At 45.6% G+C, this 24,321-nt stretch overlaps 1 protein-coding gene across 3 annotated transcripts in view; it reads left to right on the plus strand.

Annotated features, from left to right (window-relative positions):
* bnc2 (basonuclin zinc finger protein 2) overlaps positions 1-24,321 on the plus strand; it is a 96,909-nt gene that overhangs the window by 34,483 nt on the left and 38,105 nt on the right. For all 3 annotated transcript variants that reach the window (XM_079553829.1, XM_079553827.1, XM_079553828.1), the window contains one exon: positions 22,115-22,217. In XM_079553829.1, the coding sequence (XP_079409955.1) occupies positions 22,115-22,217 (103 nt within the window). The remainder of the gene's footprint in view (positions 1-22,114; positions 22,218-24,321) is intronic.

Raw genomic sequence — 24,321 nt, forward strand, 5'->3', positions numbered from 1 at the left:
GAGAGTATTCACACCTGTGGTAGGAGCTCGCGATCAAACTCAAAAAAGCACAGACACTAATGCCAAGTCTGTACAGAACCGAGCCTGGGAGACACGAAAAAGAAACACGCATAATATTAAAGGCGGCGCTGAAATAATATCTACTGAGCTGCTGGCCCTCAAGACACGACGTATGGAGAGGAAAGGTGTATTAAAGTGAAGCGGGGGCCTTGAGGAAATATGCAGGGTCGGAGCTGCTGGTGGTGGTGGTGGTGGGGGCTCCCTGGCGGGGGCCCGGGGGGGGGCGGGATGTGTGGAGCGGCTGGGGATGTGTCAGGTGTCTGCGCCTCGACACCAGCGCTGTTGTTACACTGAGGGCAGCGCCACAAGTCCGAAAGTATTGATTTCCCGCCTTGTCGAGAGGCAGAGAACTGTCATGCGGAGAGCACTGACCTTGGTACACACGCCAAGACAACTATTCCCCCCGGCCCCCCACGGCACGGAGAGGAGAGAGGCGGATGCGAGACACAAACAAGAGAGAGAGAGAGAGAGAGAGAGAGAGGAGGTGTGCAAAAAGACACACACAAAAAAAAAAAAAAAAAAAAAAACTGGAATGAAGTGGACTGAGAGGAGAGCTAACAGTCAAAGCCAGGGCCAGTTCCCCTGAGTTGTCAGTGGGCAGCCTAGTGTCTGGTTATCACGCTGTTTGAAATGACAATGGCTTGACTTGTATTTGCCTCTCGAGACTCGACTCAAGATCTATAAGCTGGGAGAGAGGGGCGGGAGGGGCGGGGTTAGCGGAGGGAGAGGGCAGCGGTGATGTAACGCTCACGAGCAAATCTGATCTAATGAACGGCCTCTTAAACATGAATGGTGTCCCTCCTTTTCAGTTCTGATTCCCAAGTGAGTTTAGTCTTTTGTTTGGCTCTTTAAAACTCCCAATATAGAGTCGTAAATCCTACAGCAAGAAGAGAGAAAGCGGCGCAGGAAGTATACTAGGACCCCTCTTGTGTTCTCGTGTCACGGGCGAAGTTTGTACCCTTTGAGATGTGAAGAGAGGAAGGGAACACAGCTCGCCGTTTTTTTTTTTTTTTTTTCTTCTTCTCTCCCTCGCGGAGGCTCCATCAGGATTTGACAACAAAAAAGAGACTCCTTGTCACCTGCAGCTACATGCCAGCGCACATCCCCAGTCACTGCAGGGGAACAGACACGGCCCAGACAGAGCGCGCACCGGATACAAAGAGCTCCAGATCAGGGTGACAGACACTTTAGAGACCCTCTTTAGGCGCGGCATCTCCACTTCTTCCCTCAGATCAGGGTATTTTGCTAACAAGCTCAGCAGAAAGCGCTCTCGTACGCCACATTTCTTTTTTTTTCTTTCTTTTTTTTTCATCATGAAGAGTTTCGCAGTTGTGAGGGAATCCGAAGTGAGTCGCTCCCCTTTTATTCCTCCCCTTCGATTTGACAGAAGTGTAGCTGTAATTGAATTAGCCAGCTTATTAGCGCTCGACATTGTAAGCTTAAAGGAAGTCGGGGACTTAAAGGAGCGGCGTTGGGGTTTTTTTTGGTTCTAATTTTACACTCTCCTGACACACTTTATTCCCCTTAGCTGCAGTTAGGCCCAGATATGGTCATGCTAATAATGCGGGGGGCTTAAGTGGCGCGCTCACCTCTAACTGCAGAAACCATGGGAAACAAAGTCACGGGGACGTCCTGGTGGATATGTAAGTTTTCTGTGGGGAGAGGAGAAGTAGAGTTTAAATTGTTTGTATCACAGGACCTGCATTTCATTGGAGGAAACATATCAAGGTCCTTTAAGGATAGACAACAAAAATGCAGAAGAAAGTGTTAACATAAGGCACAATCTCCCGGCCTTCTGGAAGGTCTTTTTGATCCAGTGCCCAGAATGCCGACGTGTGCAAAAACAAGCGTATAAGCGATATCCTACTTATTTCAACCCCCCTTTATTACTTAAATATATGTCTTTTAAGTGATAGTCTGGAAGTTTGCAAAGTAAGGAAAGATAGATTGAAATTTGAAAGTAAAGGCCTTCCTCGTTTGCAAAAAGAGTAGAGCAGGAACAGAATTTTCAAAAGTAAACAATAAAGCTCCTCCCCCTTCTCTCCTGATTGGACCTGACAGGCTGGTTCACAGGAAAAGCTCGTCTCATTGGTCAAAGTGGTATCCCGCGGATTCTGATTAGTTGTTGGAATCAGCAAATATTTAGATATTTTTATTTAATAATACTTGCGTTACCTTAAACTTCAGACCCAGATGGTCAATTATACACAATCTATTAAATTTGTGAAATACTTAAACTTACAGACTATCACTTTAAGACTGGTTTGATTTAAAACACCACCCTGAATCTTGGAATTAAACCGCATTAGCTTTTGGAGAAAAAACAAGCATGTGATCAGTTTCATATACACAAAATTGAATCTCTTTCATCTGTCTTTGTTCGATAATCCACCCCCTCGACCTTCCTTACAAATATCTTTCTACGAGCACATTCTGGCTCTTGAAGAAATGCTCCCCGCAAGCCAATTACGACCCGCACTTTGCCTGTTTAAAAACACAACATTTACTGCGCCCCTCCAAAAATACAGCAGGACCAAGCGAGCAAACAAATGAATAAAGCCCCGACAATTAGCCAGCGCTCTCAGCGGGCACGTAATGGCTCTCGCTGTACAAAACAAACATGTGCCACTTGAGATCATGACAGATTGCGCTAAAAGAAGCTACGTAGCCCACTCAGACAACTCTCTTTGGGGGTATCACAGCGTTAGTTACTGAGGTGGGATGGAAACCCCAGTGGAGTGCTGTGTCTGTCTTTGGGCAAACACGGGGACAGGTGACTGGAAGAAGCAGCCGTCTAGAGGATTCCAGACATCACCAAGATAAAAGCGAGTATATCTTGATCAAATGAGAATAATGGACATATTGTTGAAAGAAAAGTAAGAAATATGAGTCTAAAATAAAGTTGTTTGAAGCCTTACTCCTGCTAAAAGTGCAGCTCTCGTCATAACTCTCCTACTGTCTTAGCAGCAGTATCAGTCCTTGTATTCCCAGTTGGCAGTGCCATACTGGAAATGCCTGCCTAAGTGCTGTTCTGACATTAGCAGAGTGTAGTCACAGCATTTGGCCTGGGGACAAATGCTAGAAAGGCCCTATAAATATGGATGCCATCCCTCCCTCCTCTTCGCTTCCCGTCTCCCTCGGCTCTCCCCGATGAGTTTGCATGTGTCTGTGTCTGTGTGTGTGTGTGAGTGTGTGTGTGGGGGCGCTCCGTTTGCTCTGTCACATCATGTCCCCCTCTGTTTGTTTACTCACACTGACAGAGATACACTGGGCTTGCTGTTGCTTATTCGCCACCTACGACGCCTGCTAACCAAGTGCCAAAGAGCGCGCTAATGCCCCGGCCCCACCGTAAATAATGCACTAGCTGTGCCAGGCTGCGAGCTGGTGCCGTGACCCCAGCTGTCGCCACCACTTCACGGGCTGATGAGTCTGTTAACCGCCACGCCGCTTACACTGTGCCTTTTTTCCCCCTCTACGGTTTACAAGTGTCTGTGTCACAGCGTGTTACGTGGTAATTTCCCGGACGAGCCCCCGATTGTGCAACTTCCACTGACGACAATCCTTTAAAGGAGAAAACAGGGCGACAAAGCCAAAACACCAATGGTATCTCGTAATTAAGGACAGAGCAAATTGTACAAGAGAGGACCAAGCCTTCTCTCAACACGACTGACCAGTGGCGCCAGTCCTGTCATTGTGCTGGCCCAGTGGGTGCCCCGTGGCCGCCCTGATGCCAGCGCGTGTGGCAGTGCAGGAGGCTGTCCGTGGGGAGGAAGTGGGCCATTAGTAGAGTCCGTGCCCCGGCGCTTTACTTCACTTACACATCACACAGGCCAGCCCTCGCGCTAACTAGCGAACACATGCTAATTAGCCCTGCGACAGAGCCACCTCAGCCTGTTCGGGGAGCGCACGGGAAGTGGGCCGGGAGGACAAGCTCAGGAACAGATTCATTAGGCCAATTTGGACCTAAATGTAGAATGTAGGGCAAAGCTGAGAAACCTGTACAGATGAAAGAGAGAGATTCGTTTTGCATTAAATTTAAAGACCCAGTACCTAATTTAATTCTTGTAATAAAAAAAGAAGTGATTCGAACATATTCCTGATGCATTCTTAACATCTTAAATCTTATTGTAAAGAAAAAAGAGAGGAAAGTTTGCACCAAGAAAGCTAATTTTGCAAATCTTGCGTAATCAAAGAGATTACTGATAAGTTTGACGAGCCTTACCCTATACAATCCCTTGCATTTCTTCTCCACTGCAGTGGACATTTCTATCCCCCCGCACTGTCTTCATTTTCTGAAAACACAGAACAACCACAGCCTTAATGAAACTTAATGATGATAGTCATAACACAACAATAATCCAGTGGTCTGGAAAACTAATCAATGCTTCTTCTCCTCTTCCCCTAATGACCTGTGAAAACAAAGCAATAAAAAGGCGGCGCGTGTTTATTTTGGCCGAAGCAACAGGCGAGATAAGAGCGGCGGGCTGATTAGCGCAGAGACGGTCATAGAGATTTCCAGAGCCAATGTCACCACATGAGCTAAAGGTCTGCCCGTGCAAGCTTTGAGAGGTCAGTAGAGTATCTTAAAATGTACTCAAGTCAGTGGACCACTACTTTAAGATAGTGTAACTCCAGCACAAGTAAAAGGCGTCTGCCAGTAAATGACCAAGCAATGACAATCCAGTGACATGTCTGCTCCCAAGTCTCGAGAGCCAGTGACGGGGAGGCTTGTCATGTGTGTGTGTTATACGGATGAGAATTTCCGTCCACATGTCCGCACGCTGTGATTTTCCCCTCAGTAATTCCAGGGAGCGCTTGCTTGCAGTTTGTCATCGGGCCGGAGCAATGATAAACACATGTTGTTTCCCTTGTACCGTGTGTGAAGTGGCTGACCGGCGCTACTCTCACTTTAGCATGCTTCTCGTTTTCTGCGCTTCGGTTTGGTTCCTACCAGACTTCACCGCAAAATCATTGCGGCGCGTGTGCGCGGCGTCGTGCCCCTTAAGTAGTGAGGGCAGCTTTTCCCATTTGCTGAAGAAATGTTAAACCGAGGGCACTCTTTTTTTTTTTTTTTTTTAAACAAGCTCGATTTTTGCCGCTACTTGTGGAAAGGATTAGTGGGACTGACTGCTTTTAATTAGTTAAGTCAAGATAGGGAGAAGAGGGGGAATAATATTTTTATTTTCACTACGCAAAGGGAATATTAGATTTTGGAAAGGAAAAGTGTGAAGGATCTTGAGATGTCGTATGTCAATAAACTTGGGGGGAAACATGTATGCAAGTAAGAATAATGCTACTTTAAAATCACATTGAAATAAAAGGAATTTTCCACATTTTTAAACATAAGAAAGTAATATTGCACCAGAAACACAATTAACACTAGTCACTTTTTAACGTAATGTTTTTTACCTTCAGTAAAGCTGTCAATAGAGACAAAAAGCACTATTCAAAAAGTAAAGAAAATGCATAAAATAACCACACTTCTCTGCTTGACTATTATTATTTTGTCACCACTTGTACCGAACCCAAAACCATAATGCTGTTACATTGTGCATATGCTCATGTGGACAGATGATGAGAGAACCTGAGCATGCACCTCCAGGGTCTAAAGCAAATGTAAGTCATGCATACTGTATTAGGACACAAATGTGAGAAATTCCCTGAATTAAAAATGATTTAACAAGCCTGTAATAAACGTGTTTCCCGTTCCCGAGGCGGATCAAATGAATACCTACACACACACACATGCACACAACAGTTTGGGCGAGGACAGGGGAGCTCGGCGTCAGGTGGATTACATGAGATGATGCGGTGATGTGTCTTTTTTTCCCCCCCCTTGCTTGCTGGAGAGCCTGGTGTCCTGATTAAAAATTTCAGCTCCACTGCCTTTCTAATTAATTAGCGAGGCCACTCGGTGGAGCACTGTGGACCAATTAGTGTGTAGCAAGCCGATGATGCCTATCGCTGGAGCAGCCGCGTACAGCTGTCGCTCTGCTCACAGGACGGACCCAGACCCTCAGGTGCTCGCAGAGGTTCATCCTGCCGCTCGCTACCACCAGACACCAGATATGAGAAATATCACGCTTTAATATATAGACATCACGAAAAATCTGCCGCGGTGATTTATCCGCCATTTACAAAGAGTTGAGATGAAGGTGTTCAATGGGAGTCTTCTGGTAACTGGAATGTCCTGTTCCCTCAACATCACACAAGTCAAAAGTGTTCATGAAACTATTACTAATAAACCAGGGATGTAAACGTTCTTCTAGAAAACACTAATAGAGACATCAGCGTTGGGACACATCATAATACATACAGATTCAGATGTGTTGTGGCTTTGAAAAATTCTGGTCTTTTCAGTCCAGTCGGCTCCAGCGTTGGACGTCGCTATCGCGTTTCACCCAAGGCTGAACTTCAGGGCGTCTTCTTCATCGTGCACGCTGACCACAGGGGCTGGGCTCGGCGCTGGGTGGAGGTGGAGGGGGGCGGTGGGTCGGCGCACTTCTTCCTACATGGATGGGTGCGGGTTTGCTGACTGGGTGAGAACGGACGAGTTCGGAGACAGGAGGAAGCTCATTTCCACATCAAGGGGTCGCCTGAAACATGGGCATCAGCAGGCCCCATCACGCGCGCTCGGTCCTCTACACTCTCACATATACTCCCCAAGTCTAATGTTTACCCCGAACAAAAATGCGCTGATACGGATTTTATTCCCCCCCCCTTCAACACAAAAAACAGCCACAAGCTACACAAACGTGGAACTTCAAAGGCCCCAGTGGTGATGGCTCCTCGGTAATCAACACACATGAGGGAGCGCACCCCCCCACCCCCACCCTGCCAATAACACTCCGCGTCATCTTTACCAGTTTAATTGCGAAGCCCCGGCGCGCGCTCTCGTAAGGCCTGACAACTCGCGCCCGCGTTTTAAAAGTGCGAGACGTGTTTGCCGTACGTGCGAACACCGGTCGCTCTCCGCAAACGCGCACAAACAGTCAATACCGCAGTGGCTGATTAGTATGAAGAAGAGGGGATGAATATCGGAGAAGCGCCCTCGAGAGCCACCCTTGGAACATGAAGAGGTTGTCAAAGCGTTTTGTTGCTATTTCATTCATTAGATCGAGTGGACGTTTGTGTGTGTGTTTTTGATCCGCACACACACACACACGCACACACACACACACACACACACACGCACACACACAGGCGCGCAACAACAAGAGCGCCGCAAACAGTCGTAGCTCCCGGATCGGCGCGCCTGACATTTTGTCGACATAAGTAATTAATTTAGCCTTTCTATTGGGGAAAGTCCAAAGAGCCCAATTAACATGGCTAATATTGCTGCATCGTGTGAAAACATTTTTTTTTTTTAATACAGAGGGAATATTTAAATGACTCGCCTTCATTATTCAAATGTATAAGCAAAGTCATCACTGGGGGAAAGAGACAAGACGGGAATCGCACAACTGGTAGCAGCGGGCGAAATCATAATCAATCTTTTATTTCTGCAAAGCAATCACATAAACATGTGCGTTGCTTTTCATTTGAAATTGATTAAGGCGCCCTTTGATTGTACATAACCTCTATTGTGTATTGGATTGATCCAGTCGCAATCAATTATTAAAGGTTCCATGTGCTTTTATTGTGGCTTTTATGTATGCTTGGAGACATGTTTTTGTGTGTGTTCAGTGTGTGATTATAGAAAAAGGTCATTTTAAAGCGGGGGTAATAAGCAGTTGGTTGTAGTGGAGGCGAACTGAGCGCTGAAAAGATCTGAATCTGGAGTGACTCCCGTTGATATAAGGACAGACTTTTAGCAGGATATTTGCAGCTGACCAGATGGACAGCGCCTCGACATAGCCAATAAAAGTTGTTTTCATATGTAAACCCGCCTACTCAAGGCAATGCCGCCCTGCGATTGGTCCGAACCACCAGCTGACTTGAGGCAAACGTATCAGCTTTCATGCCTTCGTGAAACAGAAAATTCAAATCGTCGCCCCAACCCTGCTTCTGTGTAAAGCAGGGGGAAGTCCAGCAGCATTCGAAGGTTGTTGAACCCTTTTCGGCTGAAGACAAAAGATGCAGTCTAGATTTGGTCTGGCATTCGATTGAAATTACGCAGTAAGCCGAGGACTTAGACAAAGTGGATTTTCGACTTTTACAGTTAGTCCGGTACACATGCTCCGACAGAAAGCCGGGCCAAGAATCACCGTGCTGCCAAATCCCACGGCTTTGTAAGCATCACATCGCACAAAAATGGATAGCGTTCTTAGTTCTTACAATTCAAAAGGTGAAAGGGCAAAGGCGAGGGGCGACAGACATTTAATACAGGGCATACTTACAGATGGCCGGGTGTTGTATCGGCTCGGCTCTGCTCGTGTATTTGTTTTCAAGCGAACTCCCGGGGCCCCACTACTGCTAAGGCCGGGCTCTTGGCTTGACTCTCCCACTCGTCTAGCTATAACAAAGTCAATATTACAAAGAGGTAACATATGTCGAGGTATGCTTGAGGCCTGCATTGGGACACACACAGACGCACAGTGTAAAAGAATGCATGTCCGCGGTGGCACAACAGAGGAAAACGAAACAAGTTCTTCTTTTGCTTCTCTGAATACTTGTAGAAGTTTATGTAAAGCATTAGACGTCGTTACTGTGTTATTTTATCTATCTCAAAGCCTCCTAATGAAATATTGTGAGGACTATAGCAATATCACAGTTTTCCAAGGGCATAAAAGTAAAACATGAATTGCACTGAATACACTCTCACTGACTTGAGTTGGAGACAATACAAGTGTAGTGCCTTCGAGACCATTTGAAAAGTTGTGCCGAGATTCTTAAATACTAAAACGAAGAAAGCATTAACAGTTGAAGTATCTTCCGGGGGTAATTTCGCGCAGCAGACTTGACTCTGGGGCGATAGGGGACCGAATTATCGCGTCTCGGCTGGACTGCTCGGTATTACGAGCCAGCGCAAAGTACTTGTCGGTGACCGTACGCACAATCCGAGTGAGTGTTTCGTGAGGGCCAGTTTGTTTTGTTTTTCCCTTACTTCAGCACATCTGAGAGAGCTTTTCTGGAACTCCTGAGCCCTGTCCAAACAAAAAAAAAACGTTCAAACTCGAGGGAATGGAAGGAGAGGGGAGGTGGATCAGCGCGTCGGTGTGTGCGAGCGCGTATACCCATAATGCGCGCGCCCCAATCGCCAGCGTGTGTTTGTGATTTTTCAAGTAAGCTGGGACCAGGAGGGCCTTGTGAAAAAAAAAAAAACAGAGAGAAAGAGAGAGAGAGAGTGGGAGAAAACTGAGCCCCTGAGAAACGCAGCTGGGAACACACAGACACTTGCGGTCTATCTACCACCAACACCAACTCCGCCTCCTCTTCTTCCTCTCCGGGCCCAGCTGCACATGTCTGGATGGGCCAATGCTACCACTGTACGCCCCCCCCCCCTCCTTCTTCCACTCTGTCCAATGCCACAGCCAAAGGGAAAGCAGAGGGAAAAAAAGTGTCGCAGCTGGAAATACTTATGGGCCATTTCAACGCGGTGGAGGCATGAGATTCATTAGACCGTGTGTTTTGCGCTGTTATTGTTAGGATGTGGTAAAATTATAAATATGAAGGAGCGGCGTGTTCGTAGGAATGTACAAAAAAGTTGCGTGTGTGTGTGGGTGGGTCGCCGCTCATTAAGTCCTCATTCTTGTTTCTCGTGATTGGGTGGCGATAGGAATAAAAAAAAAAGAAAGTCTGTCACAATTTGTCAAAGGTAATGAGTCAAAGGCGCAAGGGCTGGAAGACACGCTAACATATGTCGAATTAGTCAATAGCTTTATAATTGAGGGGAATAAGGAGCTCCGGCTTTGGCCAAATGAAGCGGACTTAGTGGAGGTCCTGAGAGGGAATGTGCAATTTGGTCAGGTCGATCGCGGGGATGGCAATCACTGTGGCTTGGCGCAGCGATCCCCTCATGCCATTATCGCGTGACTCCCCCCCCGCCATACTGTCGTTTCCGATTGCTGCCTTCGCTTCTTTACAGGAGTATTTTTCCACGAACTTTGCTGTTTGTCGAGGAGCGCGAAGTTTGGACGAAGTTTCTCGTCCAAGGACACAATCAATGGAAGTCTTGTCATCAGGGATTGCAGCATTATGAAAAAACAGTGCGATTTTGTTTATCGTTTGCATTGCATTGCCTTGAAGTTTGAAAATAGAAAGTAAATGTGTAAATCTAGCTCATAGAAATTCCAGTTCGTTTGATTTTGCGCTTTAAAGTTTATGAAAGGCACCGCGATGAGTAAAATATTCAAGACGGTGATCAGATTTTGAGGTCCCTCCCACTTCCCCCCCGGCGTCTTGTCTGTGACCCGTGACTTGACTGCAGCGTCTCGCCTCCAATTCAGCCCCTCTATCTGTGAACTTTGTCAGACTGATAAAGACTCCCAACACCCCGATGGACTTTCCTTTGGTCTTCCGTCCTGCGTGGTCCCTCCCTCTTCCCCGGTCCCATTGCAGGCGCACACCGCTTTTGGCTGTGTGGCTTTGGGAGTGACAAGCTTGTCCCTGCAGTCATGAAAGGCTCCCTCCCCCTGACTTAGTAGGACTGTACACTGTTTCTGTGAGGACCCGGAGCTCATGGATCGAATGTGGACGCTGCCATATTGATATTGGAGGGCTGTGTTCGCGATGCATGCTGAGGTAACCGGCTTATCGAGAACTGATTCTTTTCAGAATACTTAAAATTCAGACAATGTGTTATGCTTCGGTATGATGTTTATTGGTTATTTATCAGCGCAATCACTAAATGCAATCTTATCTCAGACTAAAATTAAGCAGGCGCTATTGGTAGTATCAATTGAGATAGCGCAAAACGTTGCAGTTGAGACAAATTGACTTTTTTTTGTGTGCTTTGAACCATGTCATGATGTTGTTCCCGTTTGTGTTTACTGTGGTTGTTTCTTCTTCTACTGCATGTGGAAACGCTACAATTTTCCAGATTATATTTTGTCATAAAGGAAACACAAAACTGTCCTCCACATGTTTAACAGTCACTTTCCTTGAATCTAATCCATTCTGAGCAAGTCTGCGCTCAAGGTGAGTGCATCAAGGCGCCATCAGTTTGCTTGCAGCAAAAAGTGAAAGCTTATTTTCACTGTTTTGCAGAGGGTCAAAATCCTGACCTGCCCGTCTCTATCACTCCTTACCGTCTTTTCTTAACATTTACATTATTTCAAATTTTAAGAGAATGTAAGAATATTTTGCGCCTCAATGATGCACGGTCTCCGCTTTAATATGTGATTGTCAACCATAATAACCATGTTATGCTTCCACTGACGCATTGTTATTGCATTGGTCCAGCTGTTGTGAGCCCAGGCCTCGGTGTTTACAAGTAAACGACCACGCTGACACACTGTTTCAACAAAACTCAGAGGAAAGAAACAAATATTATTGCCCGGTCGTGTGTCTTGAACTGCAGCCAAGCTGTCCACAGTAGTGCTCGCTCCAGTTGAAAAAGCCCATACGCATAATTTGCAGATTGCTTACACAAAATTAGCACTGCCTTTTTTTTTTTTTTTCTTGCGTCAAAAACGGTCAAAGAAAATAAAGGCGAGATTAGATCTAGGAGTGCGTCCAACGTTTGTCGGTGAGTAGGGGAATTCGGGGGTTGTGAGCTTGCATGAGAGAGAAGTTAGTTGGAGTCGGGCTCCGGTCCCACCCGGCAGGGCAGCGCGATGAGTAAAAGGCAATTTGGGGAGGGGGGGGGGTCTCTGTAGGGCCGTCCTCCTGTCGTCACGGTGATGTGTGTGTCCTGTTGTCGTCATGGAGATGTCCCCTCACAGAAAGGGGTCGCTCTTAAGTGTGGGCTCTGACTCAGGCTTGATGACAGGTCGCACAGGGGATAGGAGTAAAGAGCATGTGTGTTTGTCATACAGCTGGCCCATGGCTTCAAATCAGTGAGGAAGCTGGTTTAGCTTGTGCCATTAATATTTGGGTTGCAACTCATACCTCGGTAGACTAGACTCAGTTTCATTTTGTTGTGAAATGCACAGTCAAGGCTTGTATAGTCAATGCAAACTTTCCCAATGCATTTGAACATCCCAACTCTTCACAGGGACAATAAGCTATAAGTTATAATAATAAGTTATAAGCCGGGTGTTTGATTCCACTGTACAAAGATAATGTAATACAGAGTTCAAAGGAGGTTTTCAGGTGGAACTTAACTACAGCAGGATCTTCTGTGTCTTTGCATGTAGCGGGACAGGGGAGTAGACCGGAGAGTGCAGGTGTCGGCACTGACAGGGAGGTGTCCTTATCTGGGCCTGATAGAAGTTCAGGGTCACTATACACTTCGACAGCACTGACGACAATGAGCGCTTTGATTCGACATCCCTTCCGCTATACACACAATAGAGGCGATAAGTGTGCTCGACAAACTTTCTAGTCGTTCTTGCTCTTCCTAGATGCCAGATTTTTTATTTTGTTTTACTGAAATGATCCAGAAAGGGTTTAGGCTGCATGAAAAACAAAACAAAACATACTCAAACACCAAGGATTTACAACATTATACTCTAAAAAATGGTCATGTTGTTGCAAATCCACTGGTGGTTTGACAGAGATATTTGCTCAAAAAGTAAAAAACTCCAGTGATTCAAGGTGAAATGTAAAGAATGTATAGGCGATGAGGTTCGACACTTTCAGAGGGATCCCCGCTGATCCAGGCTAACGCTGCTCATCAGCTTTCCCCTGCCTACTTTGCTGCAACAACCTTCCCCACCTTTCCCATACACCAGCTCACACGACTCCCCCCCCCCCCCCCCCCGCTCTCTCGCGATCTCTCCTCCACCTTTTTCGCCAACTTTCCCTTCGTCTGCCTCCCTCCCTCCCTCTCTCCCCGGCTCCCCCAGCACCGGGCTTTGAACCTGGCCTTGTGTCTGCGGGCCCAGAGGTCTGTCACTGGGCAGATGGTTTGATCTCTGGCTGGGGAAGTGCTTTGAGGGAGAGCTGAGAGAGAAAGAGAGAGAGAGAGAGGAGAGGGGGCCTGACTGGGGGCCCTCTACCCGGACCTGCTGTCTATAGAAAAGCTGGGATGCACCGCTCCCTGGATGCCTCCACATTTGAACTGACAATGCGGGCCGGTGTTAGCGCTCTGGTCAGGCTCTGCGTCTTACACAGGCTGGGAGCGTGGCATGTGATAGTGAGATCACAGGCCCGCACTGTAACGCTGCAGTGCTTCGGATATGTAACTGCTTCTCTATTTCACAATATAAAAGCCAGCTGGGTCCTTTGTAAGTGTATTCATAAACAGGGATGACTGTCCCATAGCACACGCACGGCTATTTATCATGCCGGTGACTCAGGGTCAGTGTGTCAACACCGCTGAAGTGGAGCTTTTGCCGTTGTGCTCATTGACTTTCTGCAACATTGTAATGGTCATTGTTCGGTATAAACTGTAAAAAACCCTATACATTGGAAATCATATAACTGTAAAAAAGGTTAGAAGTAGATAATGCCCTGAAACTGCCTTGGTCTCATCTGCCCAGAGCCGGCCTTTGGCACTGGACGAACATGTGTCCAATAATACCTTCAGTCTTTTCTTCCTTCTCTGATGTTTTAGGGGGGACTCATTGCTAAAAGACTGACTTACTGCGACAGTGTAAGCACATTGAAAAAGTTATGATCTCGGGAGCTCTTGCCAGTGTTGTCCCAGCGGTAATCAGATGGCGATCGGGTGAGTCACATGGCGGTTGACAAACGCAACGGGACAGCCCTGAACTGTGGCCGCGGTTCGACTCGGACATCCCCCCGGAAGGCCCGTGAACGCCACATGTCATAACTCGCATTTCAGCGGCAATTGTTTTCAGATTTATGCGATCCTTGCTCTGCCACTGACATTGTCGTTTCATTAGCGCGGTGCCAAAGTATGCAAATGCTCCCGCAAAACTGATTCGAGATGACAGACAGAATCACTGGGGGCTCGTATCCTTTCATGACTTGAACTTTATTTTTTTCCCATGAGTAAGATGATCTGAGCAGGGGCTGATGTTCTTACTGCTGCGCCGTGTTCCCGTTTGGGTCAGCAGGTGAAAGCCTAAGAACTGCCAAACATCTGAAGTCCTGTCTGTGAACGGTGAACTTAGAGCAGGTTTTGATGTTTGGGAAAAGTGTGTTTTCTTATTCAAGTTATTCCCAAATTTAATTTTCAGTAACTCACAGTCTGTCACCAAGAAAGCATTTGAACAGAGCCCAACCTAAACAGTGTTACAGCTTTCTATATACATCTCGTCAGATTTGAGCTACACTTTCTGACTCGCGATACATTTGAAAATCTGTCAAGTCTTAATGCGCATTAATTAGGGGTGCGTGCAAAGCCGACAGAGCCGCTTCCATTTGTTTGACTTAAGGAGGGAGCAAAAAGAGGGGAAGAAGAACGAGAAAAAAAAAAGTGAGGGGTCCCGTGCAGGTCCTGCGCATGAATACATGAAAACACATGCTTCCCTTCTCCTTCTGTAATCCACCGGGGACTCACGCCCCATTTGGTTCCCATTAGCATAGCTCTGGTCGCTCTGCCCCGTGTCAGAGCCCAGACGCACAGCTGCACAGAGGACAGGCACCTCTGGCTCATGCGACTGCCAGCCGCTCGGCTCCAAACCAGAACTGACATGGGGGACGGCCGGTCCGCGGGGAATACGCAGGAAGACGCTCTTTGGACGGTGATAACGCAAACTTTGCACACCATAGCAGATCAGAAAATTATTTGTAAGGTTTCTTAAAGCTCAGAACTAGCTACATCTGTATATACTGGGAGATATTAGAAATAAATAAAAGCAGATACAAAACGTTAGGGACAATCATATATAAAACCAGCAATAAAAGCAAAATATAAACATAAATAGCGCTGCCAGTTATACGTGTGCTCCTAATTGAGAACCACTCCTCTCTAAAATGAGGTCTTACACCCGAGCCAAAAGATTAATAGTTTGTTTTGTATTGCACTTTGTAAGGCAAGAAAACTCCTTTTGAAGCTTGGTCCAAGGCACAACTCAAAAAATTAGCTTTGGCATGAGGCATTCGCTCCCTTGTATTTTGTGGCACGCTGAGCTCCACTACAAAGCCTTTCCTTTATCCAGCTTGTTTTATTTGTCACCTGTTTCCAATATGGACACTGTATAAAGTCCTGATCTGTCCGATGGAGCCGAGGCCCGCTTTTATGACACGCGAGGCTGTTGCATGCGCCCGCCTCGTCCCCCCCCCCCCCCCCTCCACACGTTGGATGCACATTTTCTGGCAGGAAATTGACGGCGTTTCAGCAGCTAAGGCCCATGGATGAGATAATATCTGGTGGGTGGAACAGAGGACAAGATGCTCCCAGTGTTTTACAGTGACCCGAAGCAGAGACAAATTTCAGATGCTTGCCGGAGAGGCCCGGGCAGCGCTGTGCACTAACGCACGCACACGGGGTTTTCATTTGGCTCTCGGCTTTGCTTAACTTAGCAAACAAGAAATGTGGTCTGTGGCTTTGTCTCGAACATGCTAAAGGTTTCAATTAAAGGCGAGGGGAACAATACCAGGCGGCAGCGTCCAGCAGCTGTTCCTATGGTTGTTTTGTTGAAGGGGATACCAGGATGAAGAAGCAAATACTTGCGGTATTATAATGTTAAGCGTGACTAAAAGACAGCTGACCTCTACCAAGGCAGTGACCACCAAATAAAAAAAAGGTCATAATACATAATATTAAGTCCTTAAGATGTGTTAGGTAGGCCTGTCACGATAACAAATTTGAAATTCGATATATTGAGACAGGAAAGTATCGCGATAAACGATATTATTGACTCCAACGATACTAGACACTGTCAAGTCTGAGGCATAAAAATGACAGTAAACCTTGTATAATCATATCCTAAAATAAAACACGAGCTGAAATAAACATGAAATATAATGGAACTTAATTTGCTTCAGTTAGAAATCAAAGTTTTATGAAGAAAAAATGGGGGAAAATGCTATTAAATGTACAGACGATAAATATCGAGCCCAAAAAATGTATCGTTTATCTGATATTTATTGAATGATAAGACGATATAGTAATTATCGTGACAGGCCTAGCGTTAGGTTGCATTTCTATCATATTTTTAGTAAATTGAGCAAGTCTGACAAAGTAGTAACAGCTCGACAATGTTCCCATCTTCTCCTGCAGCTTTTTGAGCATCGTATTGTGGTCCTAAAACGCATTTCTTTTGATTTTTCACCGCTTTCCAGTCGTAGTTAGTTGGCTTGGTCGTGTAAGGAACGTGTTAAAACAACAAATGCCAGCAGAGGCCAAATCTGGACATTCAGGTCATGCACAGTATCAGCATAGGCTTTGATTCAGTTCTCGGATCCCGTTCAACTTGTCAAGCTGGATTCTGTTCCTTTTCCTTGACTCCTGGCCATGTCGCTTTCCGTCTCTCTCCTCTTGGACACGGTTTTGGAAAGTCCAGACGGAATCTGCTGTCCTGTCTTGTGTTGTGCATGCCTCCTATTTCCTGCCCTTCTTCGAGTCCATCTGTCCCGCTAACAGTCTTTTAATTGAGAGTCCTCCCCGGGCCTGATACTGGCCATAGCTGACCGTCAGTGTTTACACAATTGGGCTGGGACAGGGGACGGCGAGCCAAGTCAAACATCCACGAAACATCAAGCCCGGAGCTGAACACGACGCAGCAGCTCCGGCGTGCACGCGCTCCAGATAAGAATGTGATGCAGTGCAAATGTAGCCAAGTTGTTGACCAAAGAGTGAAATGGATAGAGTTTAATTGTGCTTGAACAACCTTTGTAACACAGAGAGGTTGGACCAAACTGAAGGCTTTTCACAGACATCTGGACTGACCCTACCACATGACTGAAGGGTTTCAGACAGTTGCATGCCCTGTTTAGGAAACCGAGGGGCTAAATCATGAATATCGATATGGGTGTCAATTTGCTGATATAGCACTAAACATCCAGTCTAAATCCTTTTTTTTACAACATACAGTATTCCTACATTTTTTGCATGCGACCACCTTTCTGGGTGATTTACTTGCGTCTCCTCTGTCCTCTCGCTCACCGCTAGCCCCCGTCAGTTGTCCGAGCCAAAGAGGAAACAGTGGCGAGACGCTAGCACACTGACTAATGTTGCGTTTCTGGCGGGACCTCAGATAACATGGCCTCCTCCTTCTCTGCCGCCCCCCCTGTCCCGCTGTGACAAATATGTGCGAGCGGAGCAGCCTGTCCCTGATCCAGTCCAGGACAGGTTAAAGCCAGACACACACACACACCACAGAGACGATGACTGTATGAGAAGCCGAAACAAGCGCGTCTGGTCGGAGCGGCTCCTGTCCAAATGGGAGCGTGCACAGTCACTCGTAACCTTGACGTTCCACTCATTTGAAGTACATGTATTTTCGATCTAACACAATCGGAAATATTTGAGGGTTGTCTCAAAAATTCGTCACACGCGGCCTGACGTGACTTCATGCTTTACGGGAGCAGTGTGCCTTTTTTCTTTCCATGGGAATTGGATTCAAATCAACTTTGCTTTTAAACGTAATCATATAAGCAAGGTCAACATTGTTACTGTTTAGTGAATGCAAAAAGAAAAGGAACAAATAAAGTTGAAGCTGTTAGCTGTGTGGCCCAATCTCATTCTTAATGCATTACTGTCATGGTAATGCTAACAACAACTAACCAGCTCGTTCCCGGTAGAAAAAAAGATCCTTTACAATTACACAATACTGAAAAATCCCTCCATTGCAACAACAAAACCCATGACGTCTCTCTCTACTCCCCCTGCCGGCAAAGCTGAACTCTTGCCAAAGTCACAAACAGCCCCTTTAATCATCTCCCCTCTCTCATTCACCTTTTCATAGCGCAACCAACCTGCGTTCTTTCATCCGATTGCGTACTCTGTTGTCATACTCCAAACATCTCCTGTTGCTTTTCTCTCACACTTTGGTATCTTAATGTGGAAGAACGCACACACACGCACACAAACCCCAAAGAAATACCTTCCGCTCCTTTCCTCTCTCCCTCTTTTTGTCTCCATCAGCGCCTCTCCAGTTAAAGCACAAAGTGGAGAGAGAGAGAGGGAGAGAGGGCTTTCTGCTTTAATGCTTTTTAATGCCGCTGTCTGCCTAATGGGGCAGATATGAGAGTCCGTGATTAGAGGGGTGCCTTGTCACAGCGGCAGACAGTGGCACAGCTCGTAATTGCCCTATTAGACGCCCCTTAACTATCCTGTCAGCTGTCAGGAACACCGCCTCGTAAACAGCCCGGGCGCATTTTGATATTTTCATTTGTTTGTCGGCTCCGTCTGCTGATGTTAGCGGAGGGGTAATTAGCGCGGTCTCGGTGACACAATACAGCTAAATAGGAGAACTTTAAAGGGCAGTTGCGTAAGGGGGCTGAGGGCTCTGTGGGAACGGGAATGGAAATAGCACAAAAAAAAAAAAAAAAAAAACTTGTGTGTGTGCAACTTGTGTAGTATTGATTAATGCGGTGTAATGTGACCACGCGGAGTTTGGTTGCGTTTGCTGGCTCATTGTTAAGCCTGTTTGCCAGTGGCGGTGGAGATGATACTCAAAACATGAGCTTTGCAAGGCAACATCTATACAAGTCGGATATTGCTATATAAACAGGCACAGTAGCCATACAGTAGGTTAGTCATTTCCACCGCTGTAATACTCGCCATGATATGTTGACTCTTTTTGACACACTGCGTAATCCGCACGAGGATATGGCAGCGAGCGACCGCACCTGGAGAGCTTAGAAAGAGGACTAATCTGTCTTCTGTCTCAATCCGAGTCGGCCTGCGAGGTGGCACGGCGAGAAGTGGTGTACGTTTTGTGTCTAAAACCGGGATTAGCTCATGCTCACTTTGACACCTGCAGCGCTAATCTGAGCTACACCTTAGGCCCGGCGCAGGGGGGGGGTAGGGGGTAGGGATTGAGATTTGTGGATTTTATGGTCCCTTTAGCAGATTAGCGCTAGTTGAGCTTTATGTTTGACGTTACATGATATGGTGCTAAATCGGTGTCATATTTTTGCCATTACATGCTAGGATAGAGAGGTGGGAGAAGTTGATTATCTGTGCAGGGTGAAGCTATGGGTACAAGTTGAATGTGATGTAGTGAGAAAATGCTGGAGAAAAATACTTTGTGTAAATCTGCGAAGGTTGTAATACTATAAAGTTAGGGTATCATGATTAGGTACCATTATATTTTTTTTGATACCAATACTTTTTAGATACTTGGTTCGATTTCGATACCTGGGCGATACTTTTTCCATTACCTACGCTAAAATATTTGTCGTCTAGAAACAGAAAGCAGAACAATAATGTGTGGAAGATCTGCAAATGCAAATCGGGTTCATCTCCAATGTCAGGAAATGCGTGAATAATGGGGAATAATTTAGGGGAGAAATTGTGGCAAAAATTAGGGCCAATTTTGTAAAAAAAAAATAAAGAATAAAAAAAGGGCAAAAATAGGAGGGAAAAAAAATGAAATACATTTGTTAAAAGATGTGGGGAAATTGGGAAAATATAAGTACTAAAAAATGTGGGGGAAAATTGGGACCGTAAGAAAAAATTGGGGCAAAACTAAGAAGAAAATTGGGAAAAATTGAGCAAACATTGGGGGAAAAAAATAGGGGGTAAAATAATCATTGATTTGAAACAACCAAGTCACTTCCTTTAATGCTGTCCCTGGACCATCATCAAGATATACGATTTTTTTTTTGTTATACCTGTATTTTTTCAATACCAGCAGTACCTAAACTTTTTTTCAGTATCCAGCTCTAATCATGTTTACTAAACCTATACTGATCCACAAAAATACTTCTTTTTTTTTTTTTTTTTTTTCCAACTTGAAGAGGAAAGTCTGCTATTGACGATCCTTGTGAAACTCCGGCTCTTGCCTCACACTCGGACTTGGGCCTTTGACCCCGGTGTGATCACGTCTGCGCCACCACATTGTCACACGCCGCACTGGGACAGGTGCCTTGAGCGCAGATTGTAAACACATAAATGCTGATAACGGACACTTTACCATGTCACTGCTGTCCATTGATAGAGCGTTTCTATCCCTGACGGTGGAGATAATGTATCAGCGTTCAGATGAAGGCAGCAGCACTGGGTAGTTGTTTTTCATATTCTGGTCAGAATCCAAAATCCACATCATTCTACCCCTTCACCTAAACTTGACCATGACAAAAAACTCTTGAAGCCGCTCAAATGACAACAAACAATTGGGGCTAAATCACAGGAAAAATGTTGCTCATCTTACAAGACCTTCTTTCCTTACTCCTTGTCAAATGTCAAAGATATTGTTCCGGGCAACGGTCTGATATCATGATTCTGGTTTTCCTCATATCAAAACTAAAATCATATCGCCCATCCCTTTCCTATCAAGCTCAACCAAGAAATCAAAAACCCAGAATTATTTTTCGATACACACGCCACTGATCACTCCCAGCCCATCCTTCAAACATTCTCCTCTGCATGCCATCATTCACAATACACCTCACTTATTACGTGCCCTGAGTCACCACTATAGCTCGCGCGCCAAGTCTTAAGATATACATCACTGACTGTGCCAAGTTATTAGCTCTAATGTCTGCGCGGCTAACGTCGGCGGATTACATATTTATCTTAAGGAAATGTGATATTTGACTTGAAGAAAAAAAAAGAAAAGAAAAGGATGAAAAGCATTTGCGCGCTGCTCCGGTCCTCCCCCAGCTCCCTTTGGGCCGCTCCGGCTATAAGCTCGAGTGTTGTTGTACTATCTTTATTCATCAATTCGTCTTGATGGTGTAAAAAAAAAAAAAAGAGAAGAAGAAGAAAAAAAAGAAAAAGTCTGGTAAACAAAAGACCTGCCATTGTTGATTAAGATTCATGTTTTTAAATATCTTTCAGACTCCTTTACTTTTCGCGCTGGATATTTATGGCCTGCAGCTGCCGGGGAGCTCATTTGAATGATAAAGCTATGGAAGTACATCATGCATTCCAGGTCCTTATAGAGCACAGGGTAGCGATGTGTACCTGCGTTTTGTTTTTGTTTTTTTTTGGGGGGGGGGTTGTTGCGGTTACAGCTAAAGGCGTTAAGTGTGTCAAAGTCTGGACACTTAACCTCGGACTACACTAAAAGCTTTCCGGGGTCAGGCCGAGTGCAGCGGAGTAATGGAGCCGCAGTCAAAACAAGTTACGCCAGTGCTTTGTGGGCTCACACTATGGAGATTACAGTAAGAGGGGAGACACCGGACCCTAAATAACTGCAGCAGCAATGCACAAGGTGGAAATGTTTGCGACTGTATCAGGAGATTATTTCAGGATTATTTATTTATCTACATTTTTTTTTCAATGATTGCATTTTTTAACCCCTTAACTGAGCACATTTTCTCAATTTTTTTCCAAATCTAAAGGCTTCTCGACTGGAGAGTTCACAGCCTATAGGCCAGGTGTAGCGCCTCATTTGAAAGCTAAGGCCTGCAAAACTCATCGAAGCTTCTTCCTTGTTTGTGCGATCATGTTTTAGTTTTTTTTTTTTTCGGGGTTTCAATCACGTTATCGCATGTTTGCTCCATTTTTGTTACTATTTCTTTGCTTTTTTTCCCTCATGTTTTTTGCCATATTTTCATGCAATTTTCTTTGCCTTTTTGTCACATTTTCCCCACGTTTTTTGTCATATATTTATCACGTTATCATTGCTTTTTTTGTAGCGTTTTCGGCACATTGCGGGTTTTTTTGCGTGTGTAATGTAACTATGATCACGCAAAACAAAAATGTGACCAAAACATGTTAAAAAAAAAAAAAAGAAGCAACAAGCACATGATGAAAACACAACCCAAAAAGGACGAAAACATGACGTGAAGCTTTTTAGATTTGGGTAAAGCCGAGCTGGAAGAAAATACACTTGTTCAAGGCCAGACAAAGCCTTTTGAGGTGTGGTTGTGCTTATTTCTGCTCTGCTTGTCCCCCCCTCCCTTCTTACTTTCATTCCAGCATATTTTTTATTCCTCCCAAATATAATAACTAACTCGGACGCCTCTCTGTGTTTGTTTTCAGGCCATTCGGTGCACGCTGGTGAACTGCACGTGTGAGTGTTTCCAGCCGGGGAAGATTCACCTGCGGACATGTGACCAGTGCAAACACGGCTGGGTCGCTCACGGTAGGAACACCCCCCCCAACCCCACTCTTTCTCTCTCTCTCTCTCTAAATGTGGAGCTGCTTTACAGGAGAATGAATGTGATTTAATGTGTTTGCTCGTGTTCTGTGTTGCACCTGGCCCGGGTGACAGATTTCCTCTTGGGGACAATAAAGCCAGAGTTGAAACAGTGGTTAGGTAAACACGGCTCCAGTCGGCTTGCCGTAGGAGTCTCGGGCCAATATGTCTCGGGCCTCTTGGGGATTTTAATGAGATATATCAGTTTTTTTTGTGGTTTTATATTCACTGTAAAATAGTGATGTAGACAGGGGCCATACTAGCCTGAATCACTCTTGCCTGTCGTGTTAAAATGCAGCAGAGATTTAGGACCAAGACGGCCTAGCCTTATCTCGTAATGTTAGCATGAGATGAAGAAATTCATTGTTGTTTTTTTTATTATGCAAATGAGCAAGGTCAAGTTGTCCGGACCGTAATACCTATAGGAGCGCCTGTCATGATATTGGAAGGTGGAGACGTGATAAGTTTGAGCTTGAGCTTCGAGGGCCTTTTAAAGTTCTTGAGCTACAATCTCCCTCTAATTGATCATTTCTAAGGACGACGTCATGATGCTACAGCTAATGTTTGCGGAACAGAATAGCAGAAGCTTAAAATTCACATGTTAAACAATTTTCCTAAAAGTCCCGGCGTATCCCCCCCCCCCCACACACACACACACACACACTCGTTCATTCAATTCTATTTATTTTACTCCGGCCTTCAAAGTCTTGTTTTGCACCATACATCAAAACAACAGAAAACAGGAGCGCGAAGGAGTGAGAGGCCAGACCACACCTTAGCCGTTTTTCACGGGGCCGCAAGACGAAGAAGAAAAAGAAGAAGGGAGAGCAGAGTACAAAGCCATAAGGAGGAGGGAGGGAGGGAGGGAGGGAGGGAGGGAGGGGCGGCGAGATAAAAGAAAACACCTGTTTGGCCTGCGTCCGCATAAGACCGGGCCACAGCACGCAGGACCCCATTGACTAGTTTTTAATCTCCCCCTCTGAACTGTCAGACGCCCATCGCTCCTCTCCCCCGCACTTTTCTCTTCATGTCGACTATTGGCAGCCACTCTGACAAGTAGTTCCTCATTTTTTATGATGTTCGTGTCTGTTCGGGCCGCGTTTTGTCAGGCGAGGGCCCCCATCAGTTTTTTTTAAGCAAGCGCCGTCCCGGGGATCAGAGAGGGAGGGGGGGGGGAGTAGAGGGGGGAGCGGGGAAGGAGACCCGAGCAGGTGTCACCCAGACAGGGCCGTGGTGGGGTTGGACAGAGGGGTGAGGGAACGCAGGAGCGATAGGCACGGAGAGAGAAAAGAGGCCGGGACAGAGAAGTGTGGCAGGTGCAGAACAGAGCATAGATCAACACTTGTCACGGTCACTGGAATAAAAAGTGGTCTCAAAATGCCACTATGTCCCCTATTTTCTCCTTCGTGACAACAGAAAACATCATATCCGCGCATTCCTGAAAGGTTTTCGCACTGTAATGAGTAACATGTATTGCAATTGCTATTCAAGATGTAATGTATCATTCGAAATAAAGATTCTATTTGACTTACCCAGATTATTGAAATTGATTCCAATTAATTATGAATCCCTAGTATATAGTAGTATTTGAACTATTCTGAAGCTGATCTCATTCTCAAAATCACAATCACAGACATATTTTCTCATGTCTACTACACTTTACAACCCTGTCAATATTTGAATGATTGGAAATACATTTATTAGTATGAGATTGCACCTAAACATATGATCATATAAAGTAAACACAAGTGCTTCTAATCCAAGCTGTTATCACAAGGTTTACTTAAGTCATTTTCAACAGAGGAAGCATGTTTTTTTTTTTACAAAGAAAAAAGATGTCAGTACCACCTGAAGCATTTGAATTGTGTTGAAGCTGTATTTGTGAAATCTGCCCAAGGGATCAATAACACCAGTTACTGCTCTTTTACCGTTTGCGAATCAACTTTCAAGTAGACAGTCTGTAAAGGCAGAATGCAAAAGACTTGGACTGAATCTGGCCCGGTGAGTACAGTGGAGAACCACAGCTTAGCGCTCAGATGGAGACAGAGGA

Source organism: Gobius niger, assembly GCF_951799975.1.
Source record: "Gobius niger genome assembly, chromosome: 3".
NCBI lineage: Eukaryota > Metazoa > Chordata > Actinopteri > Gobiiformes > Gobiidae > Gobius > Gobius niger.